The sequence below is a fragment of the Ornithodoros turicata genome, unplaced genomic scaffold, assembly GCF_037126465.1.
Source record: "Ornithodoros turicata isolate Travis unplaced genomic scaffold, ASM3712646v1 ctg00001007.1, whole genome shotgun sequence".
NCBI lineage: Eukaryota > Metazoa > Arthropoda > Arachnida > Ixodida > Argasidae > Ornithodoros > Ornithodoros turicata.
This window is the reverse complement of record NW_026999438.1, coordinates 150,480-174,413: the sequence shown is the minus strand read 5'-3', so window position 1 is coordinate 174,413 and position 23,934 is coordinate 150,480. Positions and strand designations below refer to the sequence as shown.

Here is a 23,934-nt window from a genome sequence, read left to right as displayed (position 1 = left end):
TCACTCTTTCCACTTCGCCGCGATAAAGACGGAGCCAAGAGTTCCGCAAACGCTGACTTCACCGAGCATACTTCGCTCAGCGATGGCATTTCGGCTATCAAATTTTTGTAGAAATCTTGTGAAAAACTTTGTGATTTTGATTTGAATAGGCTGTTACGGTCATAGGCTTAGAATTCAGGAAGAAAAATGCTGCCTTTGCTTGGATATTTTCGAGTTTAATTATGCAAATTGGCTTAATTAATAAGTGACACAAATGCAAACGGCCTTAGTCTGTGGCAAAAGTGTGTATGAGTGTATTCCAAGTAGTTTTATAATTTTATGAAGTAAAACCCGTTTTTAGGAATTCAGTGACATCCTGTCGTGGCACACCCTGTATGTGCTCTCAAAGAGCACTTCGTGGCACAAAGTTTCAAGACGACGAAATCAAGAGCGCATGAACGTGCGCAGCATCGTTGTTTTATTTGGCAGATTGGGCCGCAAGGTTGCTCAGCAGATCAGTGCTACTCCAATCAGCTCTGTTACATCAAAGCAAGTGATACTCCGAAGTGAAATGGGCTTTGTCCTTGCTGCGCTCGCGACCAGCTTGTTTTGGTTTGGGTTCACTTGCATAGTAATATTTAGTGATGCTTATCTCAAAGTATGTGCTCATTTCAGGCTATAAATTATAGCTGGTTCATATTGTGCTATCTCTCATTCTCCCAAAAACTCTAATTAAAAAGTGAAATAATGAATTTTAGGAAATTGGTAATCAAGACGGTACATACTGTCTTCGACAGAATGTCCGCCTGCCCGTATAACCCACCTGCAAAAACAGGATATGTCCTCCTCCATAGCTCTCATTATAGTAACAGTCTGTATTGAATAGAAAACACCCTGTATACAGGTAGTACAAATTAGTAGACTGTTCGCATTTCAATCCCTTTGTATTGATATAATGGCTATAGTAATGAGCTTGTGTTGTGCGGAGGAATTCGAAGCAGTGTTCAGCAGAGAGTCAGACAAACCAGTCGCTTGACAAAAAAGAAAAAAAAAAGAAAAGGAAAAGAGAAAAACGAAGAAGACAACACATTCTCATGTACACTGGAGCCGGGATCATCAATCACAACCGGTGTGAAACATGTATCTCTGGTATAATGAGCGCCAGGCCAGTAGTTAGTGAGAGAGTGAGCAATTCAGGCCCAGGTGGAAGGGCTGCTCCCTAGGAAGTAAAACAAATAAAATGAAACTAATTTACATGCCATGTTGTCTCTGCAAATCTGAAACAATTTTCCCGGAGTATTGACTAACATACTATGTGGCAGGGATGCGTTGGGCGTGTCTGTCCAGTGTCACCTTGAACTTAATTGTTTCAAACTAGTGTAAAGTTTACATGAAAATGAAACCTCTCCTCTAATGTAGGTTTGGGAGCCATGCCTTGGACCATCAATTCTGAGATTTACCCCCTATGGGCACGTAGCACCTGCTTCTCCATTGCCACTTCAGTTTGCTGGGCCTTCAACCTCCTTGTCTCCATGACATTTCTTACCCTCACCGAGGCACTCACTAAATATGGTTGGTTGATTTTGCGACTTTCATCTTGTCAGTCACCGTCAATCACAGGTTAAGAGAGTTATTTGTAAGCACTTCTCATATTGTCCTCAGCATGGTTTGAGCACATCTCAGTGACTTATGGGTCATTCCATGCCAAATGTCCCCGACATTGCGCTCGACCATCCCCGATTTCTTTCATATAAATTGTGGTTGATTGTTCCCATGCAGCCAATGCCCTTCTGGCTTATTTTTCCCACAAAAATATTTTTCGCGTCGTGGCTGTCTCTTGAATATTGAGATTTGATAGCTTTTGCGCAAATTCCAACCAAATCTGTTTTGAGTAAAGGCAAAGCACAATACTTTCGCGCCAAGACAGGTTGAAGGTTAATCGACACTTTTTATCGAGAGTTTATGACCCGAGAAAACTGTAAAATTTCGGTAACTTTTGGAATTTTTTACGGAACTCTGCAATTTTTTCATAGCTGCTGAAACTCTTTGGCGCTGTTGTGTAGGAGGCATAGGACGTGTTAAAGATATTTTGAGGCGCGCAGACTTGGAAGAGTACGTGAAAAAAAAGCATACATTTCGGAAATATTGCTTTTTACCACATATTCAGCCATCAATTGCACACTGAGGTGGTCCCGATAAAATTATGAGACCAATTGCATTTGATAATACGCCCCTTGAACATTTATTTTACAAAGTTTCATCGAAACACTTTTTCTTTTAGCAGTGAAATAATTTTTTTTTTAACTTGACCACCCCCGCACTCATCCGGCATTGCCCCGCAAGGCTGCATCACCGCCAAGATGCATCGCCGCCGCGGCTGCCAAATGCACACGGGAGCTGCCCAAACCGATCTGCGTTGCCTGCAAAAACGTGTTGTATGTACAAATTAACTTTCGAAGCTTCAGGTACTCATGAGAACGGCCTTCTGCGGTGGCGCAGTACACAAGGATCACCGGAGTCAGAGATGTACTTCGATGACGGGTCTGCACCTATTACATCTAGCTCACTTTGATCAGAGGAGACACTGTACTCCTGAGGTAGCTCCTTATATTCAATGACATCACCTGGACAGTTTTGAGTCTTCCCTTCTGTTTTTGCGTTCTTTGGTGGTAGCCGAAAGAGTGAAGTTGTCGTTGTCGACGAAGGAGCTGTTTTTTTTTCGTGTCTCCGTTTCTCCTTCTTCCTTTTTGTTTGTTGCTCTTTGCTTTTGGGAATAGCAAGCCTCCATCATGACCAACCTTTCCCTTCATTTTTTTATCATCATTAAACATATCCTCCTCAGGGCCGGCGAGGGAAATTACGGGCCCCAGCGATGGGTCATGTCCGGGCCCCTTCCTTACGCCTAACACCGTCCAAGTATTTCTTCTTAAAATGATTACGACGGGCCTTGGGTTGTACGGGCCCCGGAAGTGCCCCGGGCCCTGAGGCGCCATCCCCGGCTGCCCCACCCTCTCGCCGGCCCTGATCCCCCGAACCCTTTATTGGCTGGTGCCGTAGAGTCAGTGTTAGTAAGCGTTGTGTGCATCATCGCTCGAACAGATTATGGTTATGGTTATGGTTATGGCCCGGCCGTGCCCGTTGTCACCGAAGTACATCCCTAGGCCGAGTGCTCCGACTGAACTGCGTCGCTGCAGTAGGCCGTTCTCGTGAGAACCTGGAGATTGGAATATTAATTTCTATAGACTGTTACTTTTTTTTTTTTTTTTTTTGCTTAAGAACGCAAATTGCTTTGGGCAACACCATGTGCGTTTGGCCGCCACAGAGGCGATGCGTCTTGGGGTGAAGCAGCCTTGCGGGGCAGTGCCGGATTAGTGCGGGGGGTCCAGTGAGAAAATGTTTTCCGCTGCGAAAACAAAAAGTGTTCTGATGAAACTTTGTCGAATAACTGTTGAAGGCGTGTATTATCAAATGCAATTGGTCTCATATTTATATCAGGATCACCTCAGTGTGTAATTGAAGGCTGAATATGTGGTAAAAAGCAATATTTCCGAAATTCATGATTTTTTTCTGCTTACCCTTCCAAGTCTGCACGGGTCAACATATTTTTGACATGTTCTATGCCTCCTACACAACAGCATTAAATAGCTTACATAGCTATGAAAGAATTTCAGAGTTCCGTAACAAATTCCAAAAGTTCCCGAAATTTCACAGTTTTCTCGGGTCATAAACTTTCAATAAAAAGTGCTCAGCAACCTTCAACGTATTTGACACGAAAGTACTATGCTGTGCATTCACTCAGGAGAGATTTGGTTGGAATATGCGCAAACGCTATTTTGTTAAAATTTTCTTTCGCCGGGTACGTTACATGTGAAATCGTAATCTTTAAGAAGCGGCCACGGCGCGAAAAAAATTTTTGCGCCAAAAATAAGCCGGGAGTGCATTTGCTGCATGGGAGCAATCAACCACAATTTACTTGAAAGAAATCAGGGATGGTCGCAATGTCTGGGACGTTTGGCATGGAATGACCTTTATGTAAGTAAATTGTACTACAAGGCTGGCCATGACTGAATAACCGTTATGAGTTATTTTAAACAACTACAAGCACGGTAACATAAGAGGTAAAATACTGGATGAGGCAGGTGTATGTTTCGGTGTAGTTGGCTTACACACTGGGATGAGTCGTTCCAACAAGGAAAAATTGCGCAGAGTAATTATACAGAGCTACTAAAGCTGCACTCACATTGCAGGAACATTCTGGTTGTATGGAGGGCTCTCCACTGTAGGACTGCTGTTCTTCTTCCTGTTCCTGCCAGAAACCAAGGGCAAGTCTTTGGATGAACTGGAAGACCTGTTTGCTCACCCCTGGTGGAGTGACTCAACCATTCATCCTAACAAGAAAACGGTGCAATATGTCCACATACGTGGCATCAACCATGCCTACACCACAGATGAAGCTGATTCTGGAGAAGAAACAAGTTGAGAAGGCCTGTAATCCTCATTGAAACTCTCACGTTGTGGTTGAAGGAGCTTTAAGATCAGGCCAGAAGTTTCTGTCAAGTACATCCTTAAAATACCACTCCTGTTCATGTGTATCACAATGTGTATCACTCATATGTATCACCATTCATTTACTGTTGCATCTTTTGCTATGCAACAACAAACATACATCTTTTTTGCGTGTTTTTAATGCACCTCAAGTTACTTTCCCATGCAAATCTCGTTTATAACAAAGAGATTCTGTGGATGTTACTAATTATTGTCACACTCCCGGCGAACATCCATGCATAGGACTGGTTGCTGTTGGATCTGTGTGTCCCTTCAATTCATCAATGCTCTGCTGGCTGTCAGGAAATTACACGTCTGTTTTTGTCACTCCTGCTCGCCGAAAGTGTACTTGCTGCAGCACAGTTCAAATACCAACAATATACGACGAGTGTTTTGGTCATAGACATGCATCTTGTATGAACGCGACAGGACAACAATGTGAGCCATGAGGTCAACTTCCTGAGGAGGGAACACGGGAGAGGCCGTCGGGCAGGGTGACCTGTAATAAACGTTAGTTGGAGTTAAACCTTGTCCCCGTGTAGTTGCCCGTTCCTGTGCTTTTTTTCGTGTTTGTACAAGATGCAATTCAAATACATGTGAATGTGGTAGCTTCTTGCAGTGGTCCTCGCTGTCTATTGTTACCAGATCTGAGACAAGACTTACCACATTTTCAGAATCATCATAAACTTCCTTCAGAGTACAAATTCTGGGTCTGTTCTGAAGTCCCTTGTGGAATACTGGCTAAATACAACCGGTAAGCTATATCAGAAATAGGGGGGGGGGGATATATATTTATTGAATGGAATAGGGCTATTTGAGAAACTTCTGGCTTGACTTAACATGCATATACTTCCTCACCCTCTGATACTCTGGATGTACATTTCCCTCCAGGGAAGTGCAAGGTTTCCAGAGAAACTGCACATTCCACACCCAGATATTCCAGTATTCATGTATCCACACATACTGATTGTGTCTCTCTGCAGCACCACAGCTAGCATGCATTAAGTTTGTTATTATCACTCACAGTAGAAATCTCATCCTAGTCCAGTATTGTAACCAGTAACACCTGAAGAATCCTAACGAAGAATTATACCGGATGTACATACTATAGTCAATGTGCAGTATAGCAATAGGAATGGGGTTTTACAAAAAGAAATGACCATCTTTGTAGGAGCCAATGCATATCCCAACATTTGTTTTCTGGTAAGCAAGTGGAGTCACTGTGCAAGAATATTCGCCTGTGCTGACACACTTACCAGTTCTCCCCACATACCAGGTATTTGTACTGCAGTCTCTCTTTGTGGTACATAATAAGCAGTGCTAACTTTACAGGTAATAGACCTCTACTGAAGAAACATCTCTGTGACGTAATCATGACGTTGGTAGACATAGCGAAACCGAAACAGTGCGGACGGAGAACACCGCCGTTTCACAAAGCCGTATTCTTTCACGAAGGTCATGGGTGGCTCCTTTGTATTAGTGGTACACACAAATGAGGTCACGTTTTTAGTCAATTTTGAGTCTTCATGCGTGTTCCCAGTCCACTGCAGAAAGAAAACAAGGCTCCACCAAACGGTTGGATGCATCGTCTGAAAGTCAGTGTGTAAACCTGTGCAGAATGTGGTTTGCTATTACGACTTAGTTCGCGCTCGTTTTGTATAGAGACACCACGTGCACTCCGAGAGAAACTCGTGCCCTTCAGGCTACAGAAGATGGAAGAGTAGGAAGAGCCCTGTAGATATCTTTAGAAAGGGCTACCGAAAAGATAGGGCTACCGGTAGAATGGAGCACAACAAGACCATACAACTAATAATATGTAAGGAATTACACACAAACCTTACAATATGAGAAGCCACATTTAAATGTGGCTTCCTTGTGACTTATTGATTTTTTGCTAAAGTAGTTCCAGCCTACCAATTTGGCAGCGCTGTTGTACCATCTGACGTCATTTGTTTGTAAACAAGGAGAGGTCTATTACACATATACATGCTCGTACATTCCTTCTCATAGTTTTCACAGATTAAGGGGGGAAATGTTAACAAGTACGGTGCAACCCGTTAATTCGAAATCTCATAAATAGAACTTCCGGATAATTTTAACTTCGCTCAGTCCCGTCAATGCCATGTGTAAAACGCCTTGTAATTCGAGCATATGAACATGCGCAGCAGTTTATTCGAACGAGATTGCCCTGTTGCGCGCGACTACGCACCTGGTCGGACCCGCACAACCGCGCACTGGCTAGTCAGTGACGCGTTTATTTGTTAACTTTACTTATCATCTCTAGGACCATTACTTATAAAGGCGATACTTGTGCCAGACCAAGGAGGTCTAAGGAACAGGTCACTGTAGTGACCTGTAGTCACTGTAGTGTAGTGTAGGAACGATGGCGCTCACTCGTGACCAGCAAAGCAAGTAAGCCTCACTGTTTTAAGGGGACTAAGACCCTTCGTGTTGCCTACGCAGCAAACACAAAGGCGTGGATGACGGTCTCTATTTTTGTTAACTGGGTTGGCAATATTTGCATTCTCGTGGTTCGCAATTGGGTTGAGCTCAACATCGCAAACGATGTTGATAGAGTCGAGGCTGAAGAAACGAATGGACGTGCGTATAACAGATTATTTTCTGTCCTGAGATGTAATGATACTTGCTTGCTAATGAATAATTTTCAATATGAATGGGCCTCTTATATTTCTGGCATCGTGTGAGATGTGGCAAGGCTGAGCGAACTATGACGCGTCGCCGATGCAGCTGCTATGCGCTGCCAGCGCATCGAGCTCGTATTCAGAGCAACTTCCCTTAATCAGAACTCTGCTTTGTTTGAAGAAATCTTCGGGCTCCCTTCGAGTTCGAATTAATGGGATTGCATTGATGATGCACAATGAGTAACGTGGCAACCAGCAGAACATAGCAGGGAATTTAGAAGATAGCTAACAAACAGGATGCTTTCTGAATTTTTTTTTGTTGTTGCTCAGTACATACCAAGTACACAATTAAGAACTCAGTAAATCTAGCATCAAGTTCTTAAGAAAATTTTAAGCTGTTGTGTGAGTTACAGCTTTTAACACAAGGGTGTGGAGGACAATACGTGTAATAGGAGCAGTTGGATGTGCCAGCAGGGGCAGGCCGTAATGAAATTTCTGATATTGCCACTTTCTAGCTATACTCCCAGTATACTCCAGTATATTGTGTCTGATCACTGACTACATTCTTTTGCTGAGTATCAGCAGAATCGCCCCGGTTCACATGTGTGAATAGTACCATTAGCACAGGCATTGAAGACACAGTAGAATAAGAATAGCCAGAATGCCACTGATCAGCCACTATATTCCGTCAACATGCTTTTTACTTTCATGCTGGAAACTTTTAGCTTTCACAGATGGGCAACTTTGCTTTGGATCTATGGCTGCCCGAGACTGTACTTAGTTGTGATAATTGCACTGTTGTGTTCATTACTATGTAACTGTCCTGTTCATACACTATGAGGACATATAGTACGTAATACCCCATATATTTTGTTGTGGATTGGTAATTTATGCAGAGGCTGTTCCCCAAGGGGAACTTTGAGGTCCCTGTCTGTGTGATTTTCTCACTATCGAAATAGTAGTAACTATACTTATGTTCTGAAGAAGTAACACATATACCTAGTCATATTTTCTATTTGAACTGTAAAACTACTAAAATAACGTACTTTTATGTATATCGTGGTTGCCGATATGAGAAGCTTTTTTAAATGTATAAGGTTGTTGACAGAGCATGTTCCATTTCTAAGTGCTGCTGTTTCGCAGTGGGGTCATCCACATGAAGCGATCCAATTGCACGGCTCGACCACCAGAGATGTTGTTCATTTTTTTCGACTGGTTGACATCGTAGAGAAACCAACGCCCACAAATTTTTTTTTTTGCCGAATTCAAAGGCATTTTCTCGTTAGGTGGCACTAACCATCTCGGGTTCACCTATAAGTGAGGTGCCTTTCAAGGCTTCTCCTGGGAAAACGGGTAAAGGTATTTTATTTGAGGTCTGTAAACGTCAGAATGGCTGTAAAGGAATGCTCTTTAATTCTATATGAATAAATCTCATGCTGTAGCGTCTTTCATACCGTACTGTAGGCCTAGAAATCCATGTTTTCGCAGTGTGTTTGCTATATTTTTCTGAGTCACTGCCTGCACATAGGGACATCAAATTTGGTAGACATGGAGCTGGTCACATGGTGAACATGTGTAAAAAATTATATCTCAGGATATAAGAGAAAAGCAAAGAAAAAATTGTGAATTTTGCAGAATTTGATAAATTAGCTGTATTGCTAGCTGTAAAAATTGACGTGACCAACGTGGTACGAGCATTCTGTCAACGCTAAAATGCTGGTGAATGTGTCCACTTGAACATATAAAAAAATTGTGAGGGTACTTTTAGGTGAACCCCAGATGTTTAGCGCCACCTAATCTGAAAATGCCTCCGAATTCGTCGAAATTTTTTTATGGTCGTTGGTTTCTCTACGGGGTCAACCAGTAAAAAAAATGAACAAAATCCGTGGCGGTCGAGCCACGCGATTGGATCGCATCATGTGGAATGACACAATGGGCAACAGGCCATGCTGTTCGATTACCATACCATTGTCCATTTTATTTTTCTTTACACGAAACCTGTGTAATGTGAGCTGTGAGGGATTAGCAGCCCTGACCGCTCACTGACTACCATTTCTTCGTTCAGTTGGCCAGCCTACTTTTGTGAGATAATACCGTCCTCTTACGTACTACACACAATAAAGTGCAGTAGCGGATAATTAGTTTCTAACTGATATATCGCAGCCCGAAGCTTAACTGCAATGATGCTTGAAGCAAAGTAAGATAAATTATGCATGCCATCATGATCAGTACAACTAAGTGCAATGATGAGAAACGTGCCCAAGAGAAAATATTTATCTGGATGGTCTGTTTTTCAACTTTGTGCATTCTACTGCCTTACATACAACAACAAAGTTCTCGTATTTATCTATTTTAATATGGCCTATGGCACTGTGCAAATCAGGTATGGCAGGTTTCTGCCTTCGAATAGAAAACCCTGTTGCTGCGGTATACCGGATGTTTCACGAAGGTTCCCCGGGAACCTGTTTTACCGATCGGAACATCAAGCGAAAAATATTCCAACAAAAAAACCACGTCAACACTAGTGATTTTTTGACTAATTAATTGGTTTTGGTTTACATATTTCTTGCGGGGAGCAGCATACCAATGCGCTCTTTCACTCAGCTATCCGGTTGCCAAGTACGTGTTCATCCTTCTAGTTTACACACGGGGGTAGCGAAAGATAAGGAACAGACACATGAGACTCTTCAGCATTCCCTCTCCTCCTTTACCCGATTGGTACGCAGCGCTCGCTGTGCTGTCACTCGATAGGTGAGGCTGTGTGCCTTTATCGTGATGATGACGAATCCTCCGCGAGCAGAGTGTACTATAGTTGTTTACTGTGGTCGTTTAGAGAAGCTGAAGGCATGCCTCTTATGACTGTTCCTTATCTTCCGTCTTCCACGCGGGTTAACCAGGCAGATCAACACGTAGTTGGCAGCCGGATAGCTGAGCGGAAGGGCGCATTGGTGCTCTGCTTTGCGCAAGAAATATGTAAACTGAAACCAATTAGTTAATCGGACAATCGATTACAGAGGTCCCGAAATCATCTGAAGTGAAATTTAAAAATTAGGAATTTTATTTAAATTAATGAGCGTATAAAAAATGAGTCGCTTACTGCACAGTCCTTGGCCAATGTCTCAGGGATGCTCACTGACAAAAAAAAAAAAGGGAAGAAAAAAAAGCTTTTCAATATCACCACCTGTTTACAAATTATTCAGCCACGGGACCTTCGTAAAACGCCCGGTATAGGCCTCCCTATTGTGAATGTATTAATATTAAAGCCAGTAAAGCGCTGGCATTAACCACTTAAGAAGGCAGTTCTACGGGCCATAATAATGTTCACACAGAAAGCATGCTGAATGCAAAGTCATTTTAAAATTTGTCACTATATATGTGGTAGTTTAAACAAAGTATGTACATAATGTATGCGCATGAATTGATTTTAAACTGGACTACAACAACATGGAATTTTGACTACACTGACGGTAAACTTATCCCGTCGCACTTTCTAATTAAAAGAGACTCCAGGATCAGAAATCAGCGAACTTGGTGTGACGAAGCAGGGTTCTGTCACATCTGAAGTTGGCTGAGCCTCCGCTGATTAGTGGCCTTGAAATTTGAGAAAGCGACACTTGAAGAGCACTTTAAACAGCCAGGAGACCAGCACATACAACAGTCATGTATTTATCTGCATATGGTCAACGTCACACTCTAATGGCGGCGCTGCTTGGTGTGGGCAAAACATCCGCCGTTTTCAATCGCTATTTGATCGCTATTTTCATACAAAGTGGGCATGCTGCAAAGCCATGTATCCTTCCTCTACACAACCCGATGAAAGAAGGGTGGTGAAATCACTTTTCGTCAGCTTCCGCATAACACAGAACGAAGAAATCGTTTGATCGCTGCAGTTAAACGGAAAGATTCTCTGACATCGGCTTTGTGAGATTTCCTCACGATACTTGTGTACAAATAAACAACCTAATATGACTGCACTGTAGCAAATTGGCACTGTTTTCAGAAAAGCCCTGATCAAACAGCTCGCCTAAGGTGAAGCAATTGTATGCTTCCAGTGACTTGTACACCTGCACAGTATCAGCAGTCAACTGGCTCGGCAAAAATATTAGATAAACTACAATGCAATTGGGATCGGCGGCAGGTTTTGTGGTTGGGCTGTCCAGTTGTCGATATGCAGCACCAAGGGATTGTCATGTTGTGTACCGTTCATAAACAACTTTGTCTTGTAGCGACACTTGTCTGATTCCTTCAGAGCTCTAAATTATTCGGGCATTGTAGAAGGAGACAGTCGAAAGTGGGGTAACAGTGCAACATGGCCGATGTGACGCTTGCAGAAAGCATTCGCATACTGCACTCAGTGTGTTTTGCCCACATAAACACCGTGCACACGCAGATGGCGCCTCTTGTTTGCAAAGAGTAAAGCGGTCTCATACGTCATGCGACTTTTGCATTTGCCCCACTACATGTAAGATCAAAATTTTTCATATCATGACTGGCTACAGTAAAATTGTGAAACCAGCCTGATAAGGTTCTAATAAAGTTCTAGCTGGCCGCTTTCTAGTCACACAGTATGAGTTCAACAACGGTTCTCTTTCACTGCAAAGCGAACAATGAAGGATCAATGAATGTCATTACTCGGAAAGAACGTACAGAAATGGGCAAAATAAAGCATAATGTGAGCCGAATACGGCAGCGCTTGGGAGAGAAGCACAAGTTGCATACCCGACAGTCAACAATAGCATAATTTTTGTTCTCTAGGGAAGCATCCTTGCCTTTTTCGATCCTCCTTTACTGTAAACGAGATATCTTAACAACTGCCACATGACAAACATGGAATGCACTAAGGAAGCGAACAAACTACCCAGTGCAGTGTGCAGATTGAGGAAGAGCTTTTCTGTGAGCATTATGGATGGTAAACAGATTCATTAGTAGAGATGTACACTCAATGTGTTGGCAGCCTTGAAAAAGTAAAAAGGGGGGACCTAGTGCATGTATACCAGTGCCAAACTCACCGTGATGATTGATTTTGTTGGTTCTTTTTTGCACGATATGTTGCGATGGGCCTGTGTAGTGTGGCTGCATACATTTTCGTATTGTTTTCAACGGTTTCATGTAACAGAGTCGATATGATGACGAAGTTGCACGTGAAAGGACATGTCAAGAGGGGCGGCCTTACCAGAATCAGATTGCCCTGTTGTTGTGAGCATTGGTCTTCGGGACGCTCCATTGTGTCACTCAAAATAATGGTTTTGTTGTACTGGTAATCTGTCTTATCCTCGTGATACTTACTGTGATAAGGACTCAGGATCTGCAACAAACTCGTCCGGTTTTAGCTGCTGTACTATAAATACAGGACGTCCCATAGTCCTCATTACTGCACCGCAATAAGACTTATATGAAATGTTAATTGCTGTGTGAGAAGCGCTATGAGGCTAATTCACCTTATACAGTTCTTTGTGTGTGTGTGTGTGTGTGTGGTGGTGTTGTCTCGTTTATTATGTTACTGGCAATAAATACCTTAGACGCACGGAAAGACTAGTCCCGCGGCGATACCACTTATTCTTTTCCTTCAGTTCCACGAGTAATGGACTGACCTTAACTTCGAATGAACCAAATATGAATAGACGCGGCATAAAGGTTATATAAAGGCCAACGATAGTCGGTCGGAAAATAGCCAGGGTATTGCTATGTGGCTTTCCGGAGGGATTCGCTGACGCAATGTATCTGCTTATACCTCTCTCCTGAAAGCGTTAATTAGCCCTGTTGTGTTGACTCATCTCTGGTAGGAATTCTCAAGTCTCAACGGATACAACGTTTGATACAACTTTGATCAGTGTTCGTTGGAGCCATTTATAATCCTGTGTAGACTTGTAGTGTGGAAACTCAACGCACTGTTGCAGTGTGTCCGGCGACGTGAAATTCAGCGGCTTTGCTACCTTTTTACTCAGCTGTTACGGTTACCTGCAGAAATCATTGGTAAGCGATATGATTTAACGAGTGTACTCTGTTTCTCACGAAGTGGTCCAAAGTCAACTTGTAATGGATCACTCGCAGTCATTACATGTGCATGGTCTCATCGTCATCTTCAACTCTCGGGAGTAGTAATTCTTGTCATTGAGGCGGATATGCCGTTATAAATGCGCTATGATGTTGTTAACAAAATAATTTGCAGACTCACGGATGTTTTTTTCGTTTTTCGTGATACATCATCTGTCGTCGTGTTGAACCAAAGAACTCCATCCTATCTGCCAACTGAATGAGAAAATTATGAGAGAGATGAGGTTAATGACACTTTTTTCAAATATTATTTTTGTAACAACATGCCACGAACAAATAGTTGAAGCTGCACCTACAGCATCTGAGGTTCCTAGGTTGCACACGACTATATAAGAATTTTGTTCTCCCATGAGTGTTGTGTGTACTGTTTGGAAACGTGTGTACGCAAAGCGTGCGGACATCTGAAGTTGTCAGTGTCTGTGCTGTTAGTGTTTGCATACATTGTTAATATTTTAGTACTGAAGCATTGCACCTTTGTGATGTGATGGTATGAAAATGTGTTTCAATGAAGGAAGTGTACGTACTGTTATTATACCCCTAAATAGCTCAAGAAGGCAAGGTGGCGATGTGTTGTCCTAGATCAATTTTCAAACAAATGCATGTTTCCGCCGCTACATAAGGGAGACCGCGGAGGACTGTCATAGTTTTAATGCGACAGAGTTATTGGGCTCGCTCCTCAGAAATCCCTGTGTCTCTGCACCGAAAACTCGGCTCAGACGATAGATGGCGCCACGGAAAGCGTGGGCGCAGCGCGGACAAGTTTCTGACTCTTCCCCGTTCCCTGTGTACAGATCGCTGGCAGCTAGGAGTGCGTAGTACAGCATAGCACTGGGTGTGTCTACTAGGTCATGTTATCACGAGGAAGCTGGGGGCATCGGAATGCTATGTTATATTATACCTCGCAAGCAAGACTGTGAAGGCGGGAAAGCGACGTCATGCTTCGTCGTCAACATGAACAAACTGTCATATTCGGCCCATGTTGATGGCCTTTGTCTACGCGTTACAGTATATCCATATAGGCCTGTCGTCATCCCCGCAGGTTTCATATGAATGCTTCAGATAATTAAAATCAATGACTCTCGAATTCCACAGCAAAAAGAAGAAAGAAAGGAAGAAAATTAGTGTGCATCATTCATCTGAAGTGTTTGCCACCGGCACGACAACCGACTTTGAGGTTGATTGTGAACTTGACACGCTGAGACGTACCGATTCTGTGAAGCATATCAGAAGCAATATGCAATAGTATTACTCTGGCAGGAGCACAAGTCCTCCTGGCCGCTGTAAAGGGGAAAAAATGTAGTCGTATGGCATCCACGGGTCTTGCGCATGAAGCTCGTTTTTGGCCCCTTAAAGGATGTGGAGGTGGGAGGTGGACGGTTGCCACGTTGTGCGACCTTCAAATTCATTGAGGGACACTTTCACATCGGGCCTCTACGTTGCGAGATGCTTATTTGTGCTACATAAGGTACTCATGATGTGACCAAAAAGTTTTTCATCACGCCAAGCCCCACAGCGCGTTATCGTTTCTAGCATTACACCAGAACTCTTTGGAGTTGTGCTCCTAAATTTGACCCATATCTTCGAGCCATTACGCACAATTCAAAATTATCTCCGCATATTCTTATAAGTTCAACGATTGCTATCGCATTACTCCTCGTTGCAAAAGCAGGAAGGACGCTAATTTTTTCCTTCCCATTTCCGAAAATATAACGCGATCCCTAAGTGTACCAGAAAAATCCACGAAGCGGCCTGCTGCAGATACATTTTGCGGTGTTATGGGGTAGGGTCCTGCACTCAACGCAGGGAAACATCCCACATCATCATCATCATCCATTCATCTATGTTGTTGTTGTTGTTGCGGTGTTAGTTACTCTGCCAGCGCAGTCTCCGAACAAGTTACCCTGTGCACTGCACCAATGAACGTATTCCGCCGAGAAAGGCATGAAAAGATTCCCAAATAATGAATAAATATTACAGACATGTACATACTTTACGTCTTTTATGCGCATTCTGCAAATTTTGAATTTTGTCACGGGAAATTTTGCTTTTCCTCGGCACTGGAACACGTTTTGCTCTGTGTACTCGCAAATACGTTCTCCGTGGTAGTGAAAGTTTATTCAATTTGTGCATGGTTACTTATGCCGCTAACAAAGGCTGCGGAAACTGCCCAGCTGCTGCGTTTCATTTTCTTTTAGTAGACAGTGCGACAACTTATCCATGTGACAACTGCCCCAGTCTCCCTTACTTATGCACAACATGGTTTCAAAACCAAGTGTGAAAAATGTTCGTTGAGCGAAAGCGTTTTCACTGTCTTTACCAAAATAGAGTGCATTTTCTGACATCAAATTCGGCTGATGTAACAACGTTTTCCCTACGCCAGTAGCAAAGGACAAACTGCGCCGCGGCTTCCGATGCCAAAATGAGCAAACATACTTTGTGCGCAACCATTGGAGATATCATGTATTTGGTTAGACTCGTAAACAGCATATGTACAACATTATGATGTTATGTGAAGGTTCATTCTTTCTGAGTGTAAATCGAAGTGTGCTGAAACTGTACCAGCAATAATATTGTTCCACATGCAATTCCCCTCACGTTCACACCTGCACATGTAGCCATATTACGACTATGCACGGTACACAACATCTTTCTTTTCTCTTTGCTAAAACACCGATATAATAAAGATGACATCTATTCTTATTGTCGTACTGCATTGATATTCCTCGCAGTTGTCGATCGGCATTCATGAAATGCAGGCGTACATTACGAAGCGCATGGAGGCTGAGTAGTCAGGCCTCTGCAAATGGTCATTTCAAAACTGAAGCGAAAACGAGGTGAATAGTTGTATAAGAGGACTAAACAACGTGCAGCATATTTATTTGTCTATTTACATATAATACTGGCCTTCTTCTGCCTTCTACAGCCCAAACTATATGAAGGATCATTATTTTAAAACATATCACAGGTGACATTAAACTCTTGTGGTCAATGCTTCTTGCTGATGCAATATCGTCGAGTGGGCTACGATAATCCATGATAGTCTAGGGTACTTAAACGAGCTAAGTGGCTTAATACATGTGACGAGAATAAAGTGTTCAGTTTCCCACGTTATATAAGTCGACAAGATCAAATTTTACTCTGAATCCATGCCTAAAGCATCACAGGTGACTCTTGTGGTCAGTGCTTCTTGCCGTATATCGTCCAATGGACGATGCTAATTCATTATAGTCTCGGGGACTTAAGCGAGTTAAGAGGCCATACCAGTCGGGGAGCAACTCCGATTCACGATGTTCCCGATTCTAGATGGCGCCACGGTCGCCGTCCTTATCACGCCGTTCGCCTCCAACTCCGAAATAATCCCCATTATGCGGTAATCACACATGTGAAGAACAGAAGGACTCAAAGCGGGTCCAAGTATTCGCTTTAATCCGAACAAGTGAGCGTGCCCACGCTAGCTTAACTAAAAGAAGAAGCTAAAAGTCCATGCAGGTGAGCTGGCCACCAGCTCCTCTTTTTTCTCCACATACGAGTTTCAACATCCTCCCGCCGCGAAATATGGTGTTCATACTTCAAGATGGTAGAGATGCTGTGCGGGAGTTTTCGTTGTCTTGCCATCTTGGCGTTTAAGGAGGCACGATCTTACGTGACCATCCTGACCTTCGTAGGTTTCCATGATTCTGCCGATGTCCCATAGGTTCCTCGGCCTGTTGCTTTCAATCACAACTACGTCGCCAGGTAGTAGCCTCTTGGAGGACGTAGAATCAAAATGATGTGCTGACCGGAGTTGCAAGAGATACTAGCGTCTCCAGCGTCTCGAAAAGTGCTGCATCAACTTTTCTCTGTAGAGCATTTTACGCGTCAGTTGATCTTTCGTTGATTGGTTTTGGTCGTCATACTGTGTTGCTGGCTGCGTCGGCAGGGCGATAACTCTCTTGCCCACGAGAAAGTGAGATGGACGTAATACGTTTGACTCGTCCGGACTGCAGCTAGCGTACGTGAGTGGCCTGGAGTTGACTACCGCCTCAACTTCGGTCATTACTGTTCTGAGTTCTTCAAAGCCGAGTGACGTTTTCCCCAGAACTTTACGAAGAGCAGTCTTCACTGTCCGGACGAGTCTTTCCCACCAGCCCCCCCACCAGGGGGCTCCGGGCAAGATGTATCTCCAGGTGATGTTTTGATGTGTCAGGTAGTCATTCACCTGAAGATCCTTTGTCGTGTTCCAGAGTGCCCGCAGCTCCTTGTCCGCTCGCTTGAAGCTGCGGGCGTTATCCGAATAGATAGTCGTCGGTACACCTCTTCTTGCCACGAACCTCCTTAAGCCCATGAGAAATGCTTCAGCTGTAATAGATGGTGTGAGCTCAAGGTGTACAGCCCTCGTCACAGCGCAGGTAAAGAGGACGATATAGTACTTGTTTGTGCTCTTTCTTCCATACAGGGGGCCCGCAAAGTCAACCCCAACAGTACGGAATGGTTCACTTGCTGCTACGCGGAAGCCAGGTCGCGGAGCCGTTGGTACGGCTACTCTCCGAGCTCTAAATCGTGCACATAAGGTGCACTTCTTGAGAACTCTCTTGACCGTCTGGCGAGCCCGTTGCACCCAAAACTGTTCTCGTAGTTCCGCCAAGGTGGATTCCACTCCTCCGTGAAACACTCGCTCATGAGCCCACTGTACAAGCAAGGTAGTGAAATGATGCTCGGCAGGTAATATAATGGGGTACTTCACTCGGTCGCTATCTTCTAGGTGTTGCAACCGTCCCTTTAACCGAATGACTCGTAGTTCGTCTTCAAAAAATGGCAGATCTTTCAAGAGAAACGATTGTGAATTGTTTTTCCCTTTCTTGAGGTCGTAGACTTCATTCTGTACAACGCGGACCCAATAAAACTTCGCTTCGTGCAGCTCGTTCGTAGAAAGAGGTCCCTCTAACTTCTGATTTAGGTTCCTGCAGTTTGACGTAAAACGGAGGGCGTATGCGGTCACTCTCAAAAGCCGGTCCAACGAACTAAACCTCTGGACATCTATAATAGCTTCGACGAATTGCGAAGTGACTTGGAGAACGAGTTCGTTTTGTTTCCCTGCGGAAGATTTTCGCAACTCGACGTCAGTGTCGTTGAAACCATTGGCATTTGGCCACTCAGAAGGATCATCCTTCAGCCATTTTGGACCGTGCCACCAAAAATCCTCCTCCACCAAACGATGTGCCGAGATCCCTCTGGTTATCAAATCTGCGGGATTGTCTTCACCGACACAATGCTTCCACATATCAGGATTGCTTAATGTGCGTATTTCTGAAACTCGATGGGCTACGAAAGGATTCCAACGGGACGGATGGTGACGGATCCAAGCGAGCACAATTGTCGAATCCGTCCAGTAATGGCATTCAACTACGCAGTCCTCTAAGGCTGTTCGAACATAGTTGACGAGCCTTGCAGCCACGAGCGCTCCCATCAACTCCAGCCTGGGAAGTGTGAGTTCTTTCAGAGGGGCAACCCTGGACTTGGACACCAGTAGATTAACATCTGAATGTGACTCTTGCGCGCAAGCGTACACGACTGCTCCGTACGCATGCATGCTGGCGTCTGAAAAAGCATAAAGAGTCACGTGTCTGGCTCCGTTCGAAGAGTATATCCCAACGTGTCGGCACACGCTGACGAGACGCAGAGTGGGCAATTCTCTGCACCACGCCTTCCATTCCAACTGAGCTTGGTCTGGAAGTTTGTCATCCCAATCCACTCCATCGATCCAGAGTTGCTGAAATAGTCTCTTCACGCGTATTGTAAACGGGCTCATGAAGCCCAAGGGGTCAAAGACCCTAGAAGAGGCTTGTAAGACGAACCTTTTTGTGTCGCCTGTCTCCAGGAGGAAGGTAAACAAAGACTTCAAGGACACTTGCAACAAGTCCCGTGCCTTATCCCACGACACTCCCAGAATCTTTTGTGGACTCAAGATATCTGATATCGATGATGTTGCCTCGCAGGATAGCCCACCATCAAACATGACTTGTAAGTTCACGCTGTTGCTCGTCCATTTACGAAGGTTCATTCCAGCGGCTTTCATTATAAGCATTGCGTCTTCGTACAGTTTCCTTGCTTCTTCTTCCGGATCGACGCCAGTGACCAAATCATCGACATAAAAGGACTTCCGTAGCTTTTCGGCTGTTGCCTTTAGATTGCCGTCGATGCCATTGAGATGATGTTGAATGGTTGCTGACAGAAGGAACGGACTGGACGTCGCTCCAAAGGGTACTCTTGTCATGCGTAGTGTTTGGAGCCCTTCTGAGTCACCCACGTATGTCCCACAGTCCGGTTGTTGCTCAAACCAAATGTAACGGAATACATCCCTATCCTTTTCACGAACTTGAACCTGAAGAAAGGCCTTTTCAATGTCAGCCGTAAGCGCAATCTTGAAGCTCCTGAATCGGATTAACAGCTGTAGTATATCAGGATTCAAGTTCACGCCTTTGTCCAAGCACTCATTCAACGACGGACACTGGGGGGCGTGAGATGAGACATCAAAGACGACCCTAACTTTTGTCGTAGCGCGGTCTTCTCGGATGACTGCGGAGTGTGGCATGTAGTAGACCGGGCCCTTGCTTTCGGCATCAGTATCGACGACCTCTGCGTGGCCGAGGTTGAAGTATTCCCTTATAACGCCGTTGTACCGAAGAAGCAATCCTTCCGTCCGCTTCAAGTGCGCAACAAGCTTCTTAAGGCGAGTCAGAGAAACTTTATAGTTGTCTTCAAGGAAACCAACCGGATCACGTTTCCACGGTAGGGTTACGTCGTACCTTTGTCCATCTTTTTTTATGGTTTGCGAAAAGTGTTCAAACACTGGGTGGTCTGAAGTTGCCTTGCCGGTGGTCAGACCCATGGTTTCTATGTCCCAGAACGCACGAAGAGTTGGTTCCCATGTGCTGCTGTCGTCGGTAGAGCCAACAACTTCCACCGAAGAATGAGCACGAAGAACACAGGCAACTGTTGACAGGTGACTCTGGGCGTGCCCTTGAAACTCGATCTGTGAGGAGAGTGGCGTAGGCCCTTGGATGGTCCAGCCTAATATAGAGTTCAAGGCCACAAGCCGCTCAGATCCACTCTTCCTCAAGATGTCACCGGTAAGAATGGCCCACATGTGATCAGGGCCGATCAAAATACTAACGCCTTCGCACGACATGTCTCCTGGAAAGCAGAGCTCATCTGCAAGGTCCTTGCCTTGTTCTTTGAGCTCGTTGACGAACTGCAGATCAAAAGACGCCGATCGGATATCATGGCAGATCACCGGAATGACGACTGCCTGAATCTCCCGCTCTTGCATGTCATACTGAGATCGAAGTCTCAAACTTGCGATCTTCCTTCTTTGCGGCGACGTAGCCTTGTTAGAGCCGAAGGTCGTAATACTAAGGGATATTTCATCGACTATCGGCAAACGCAAAATGCTCGCCAAAGCCTCGGACACGAAGGTGCGATCGCTGCCACCGTCGATTACTCCCCTGACGTACATACATCTTCGCGGGGTTACAGCCCAAGCTCTGAACGTCTGCAGGAGGACTTCAACAGCATTTTCTCGTGAAGCGGTAGGCCTGGACCTCTTACAAGGTGTCGACTGTGCTGCAAGATTTGTACTCTCTCCAACGTGCTTGGGTACACTCTCTTTCCTGCACACGGCAAGTGCATGCATTCCTTGACATCTGGAACAGAAAATTCGAACTTTGCAATCCTTGGCTCTGTGACCCTTTAGCGTGCAACGGAAGCAGCGAAAGTCCTTTGATAATAAGGCTGACTTTCTATCCCAGAGCATGGGAGATGCACAGGTCTGAGTCTTATGAGCCTGCTTGCAGAACAAACATTCCTCTTTTGTAGCAGACGATGAGTGAAGAGCAGAAGCAGATGGGAGGGCTTTAGGGCGCACTCCTTTCTTGTGGCCCTGCTCGATTCCATCTGTTTTATTATTTTGTGACCATTGGGACCCTTCTCTGCTCTCAACCTCTATCCTGAGGAAATTTAAGAGCCTTTTCAGATCTTCGTCGGACAAACTGCCTTCTGCTGAAGAACTTGCCTCAGTGCCGGCCCCAGTGGCTGCGGATGAGAGGCTTGACTGAAGTGCCTCACGTTTGTACTCCACAGCCAGTTGACGAGGTAGAGACTGGGTAAGGATTTCTGCTAGCATAGCTGCATAAGAGGCAGGCTGCACACCGGCTGTTTCTAAGCTTCTCATATTAACTTCGACGTGATCGTAGAGGTTCCGTAATCCTGCAACGTCGTGCACTGATTTAACAGTAGGTAAATTGCGGATCCGTTGAAGATGCAACTGGCGGATCTGTTTGATGTCTCCGAAACGTTCTCGTAGAAGACGTATTGCATCTTCATAACATGAAGCTGTGGTAGGTAACCCTGCTATGGCTGATGCGGCAAGACCAGTCAGATGAAGGCGCAGGTAATGAAACTTATCCGAGACGGACAGACCTGTGTTATCGTGAATGGTACCCTTGAACTGTTCCCAGAACGATGTCCATTGCCCGTAGTCCCCGTCAAAGGGGGTTATTTTAAGTACGGGCAGCTTGGGACCTTTAAACCTAAGTTCTGATCTCTGGCTCGTGACGTTCGTTGCTGTCGCGTCCTGTCCTAAAAGTCGCTGTCTGCTGCTTTCGCTTTGTACTTGCAGTCGGCTGTAGTGCGCTTGCAAGGTCGATATCATTCCGATAGCCTGATCTTCATATTCGGCGATTGCAAGGAACTCCGCTTCGGCTTCGGCTGCAGGTATGAACTCCTCATACTGAGCGTTGATTCGGTCAAGTCCTCCGTTGCTCTTTTCAAGTCGATCCTTGAGGGACTTGACCGCTTCCATTGTGAAATTCGGAGTAGCCAGAAGAGTAGTTGCATCTCGAATAATCTTGGTGTTCTGCGCTCTCCTGGACGCGCGCTTCGCCCACAAATTCTCCATAGCTCTTTGTTCAACGGAAGGTGAAAGCCTGTCGCTGTAAAACTTGAATCGATGAAGAAAGGATGACGGCTTCACTCCCCGATCCCGGGTTTCGGCACCAAAATGTGAAGAACAGAAGGACTCAAAGCGGGTCCAAGTATTCGCTTTAATCCGAACAAGTGAGCGTGCCCACGCTAGCTTAACTAAAAGAAGAGGCTAAAAGTCCATGCAGGTGAGATGGCCACCAGCTCCTCTTTTTTCTCCACATACGAGTTTCAACAACACATATTCAAGATAGGAGAAGCTCTAGTTCGACCCTGGGAACGAGGCTATGTGCCGATTGCGTTGGCATATGACTGGCTATTCTGTCTCCGTGCTCACGACATATTCTGACAACTGGCGATCGCCTATGGGAGAGCCGGGTCATGGCATAGTTACAGTAGTGACCACTGCAAGCGCCACATAGCATTATTGGGGAGAGGGAATGACACTATCACTCTTGCCACCGTGTTTCGTGCTACACAGGCTGTTGCAAAGCACGCGCTATTCTCTCTCTTACTGCTTCGTCGTCGTCAACACAGCCCACCATCCCAGGCAAAAATCTGGAGTGGGACCACTTCAAAGTGGTTTATTGGATAGGTCTCACTTTGAGTGTGGGACCACTTAGTGACCCAGCAGACCCGTCTGCTAAGTGGTCCGAGATCCGACCACTAAGCAAGCTGGGACCACTGAATTCATGACCGAAAATAATGCGTAGAAATGCACATATTTCTCAAGTAAATACCGTTTATTCTGCTAAAAGCATACACTGAGCAGAAATAAATAATCAATACATCTCTACATGTACATACTACGTAGTATAATTCTGATCACTCACTGTGTCTAGACAAGGCATATGCGTGTGTGCGCGATGCACTCACGGAGCTTTCGGTCGTTGGCCACCTCACATCTTGTATTTTCTTGGAGAAGATGACACATAACACTCCTGTTCTCCAAGCACGTCGTGACATACACCACCTTCCTCTTCACCGTACGTTCGGAATCTTCTTATCCTGTTTCTCTTCAAGTTCCTCCTAAGTTTCTAAAATGAAACATCTAATTAATAGGCATCAAAAAATCACGGTCATCACTCATACCTGCAAACATTCGCGACGTGCAGTCCGATTGGCGTTTCACAGTGCGTTCTTGCCCCTACGCCGTTTACGTCTTCTTAGCGTCAAAACTCTTCCGGAAAATCGACAATGTGATGCATATAGGAACCATTGTCATCGCATTGTCTCAGAAAGCTCACTAAAACACACGCAAATACTGCACAGGAGATCTACCATCCTTGCGACGGCAACTGAAGACAAACGAACTTGCTACGACGGGTCCAACTGCCACCTGCCACTCTCGCCCTCTCCTCTCCCTCTCTGCTCTCGCCGTTTGAAGTTTGAATTTGTAGCAGCCGTGGCGTCTTCACATTGCATAAGCCTCTGCAATAAACCTCTACCCGACAAACGTCATCATGACGTTGGTAGACAGACCGAAACCAAAACAGATCGGAAGGGGAAAGCTGGGTTCCACGAATGAGCAATTGTTCGCTGAAAGAAAGTAGGACCGAAGGTCGCGTCCCTTTCAGAGACCATCGTAATCCCCTGAAGACCGTGGCTTTCAGGCGCGACCTTGTTCGCCACTAGCTTTGAACGTAGTTCAACTCTACCAAACTCGTGGCGCTGTCGAACATTATGACGTCATTTGTTTACAAACAGGTAGAGGTCTATTATCTTTTCTTCTTTTTCGTTTTCTTTCTTCTAATTA

At 44.9% G+C, this 23,934-nt stretch overlaps 2 protein-coding genes and 1 long non-coding RNA gene across 5 annotated transcripts in view; 1 reads left to right on the top strand and 2 right to left on the bottom strand.

Annotated features, from left to right (window-relative positions):
- The window catches only part of LOC135376064 (proton myo-inositol cotransporter-like), a 173,648-nt gene extending 164,344 nt beyond the window's left edge, over nt 1-9,304 (top strand). Inside the window, exons 8-10 of one of the 3 annotated variants that reach the window (XR_010417519.1) lie at nt 1,399-1,551; nt 4,227-5,278; nt 5,696-9,304. Coding sequence is in view for 1 of the 3 variants with exons in the window: in XM_064608656.1 (XP_064464726.1) it covers nt 1,399-1,551; nt 4,227-4,459 (386 nt within the window). In the remaining 2 variants the exon portion in view is untranslated. Of the gene's footprint in view, nt 1-1,398; nt 1,552-4,226 lie in introns of all 3 variants that reach the window. The other 2 variants (XR_010417518.1, XM_064608656.1) reach the window with 2 other exon arrangements.
- LOC135376065 (uncharacterized) lies at nt 441-12,465 on the bottom strand. Its single transcript, XR_010417520.1, has 3 exons — nt 12,340-12,465; nt 4,220-4,285; nt 441-1,198 (listed from the first exon to the last, which is right to left on the bottom strand). It is a non-coding gene; the product is annotated as an uncharacterized LOC135376065 (long non-coding RNA).
- Nucleotides 12,466-17,016: 4,551 nt separating this feature from the next.
- Nucleotides 17,017-22,059, bottom strand: LOC135376070 (uncharacterized). Its single transcript, XM_064608659.1, has one exon. The coding sequence runs from the start codon at nt 22,057-22,059 to the stop codon at nt 17,017-17,019; it is 5,043 nt and encodes a 1,680-aa protein (XP_064464729.1).
- Nucleotides 22,060-23,934: the final 1,875 nt, after the last annotated feature.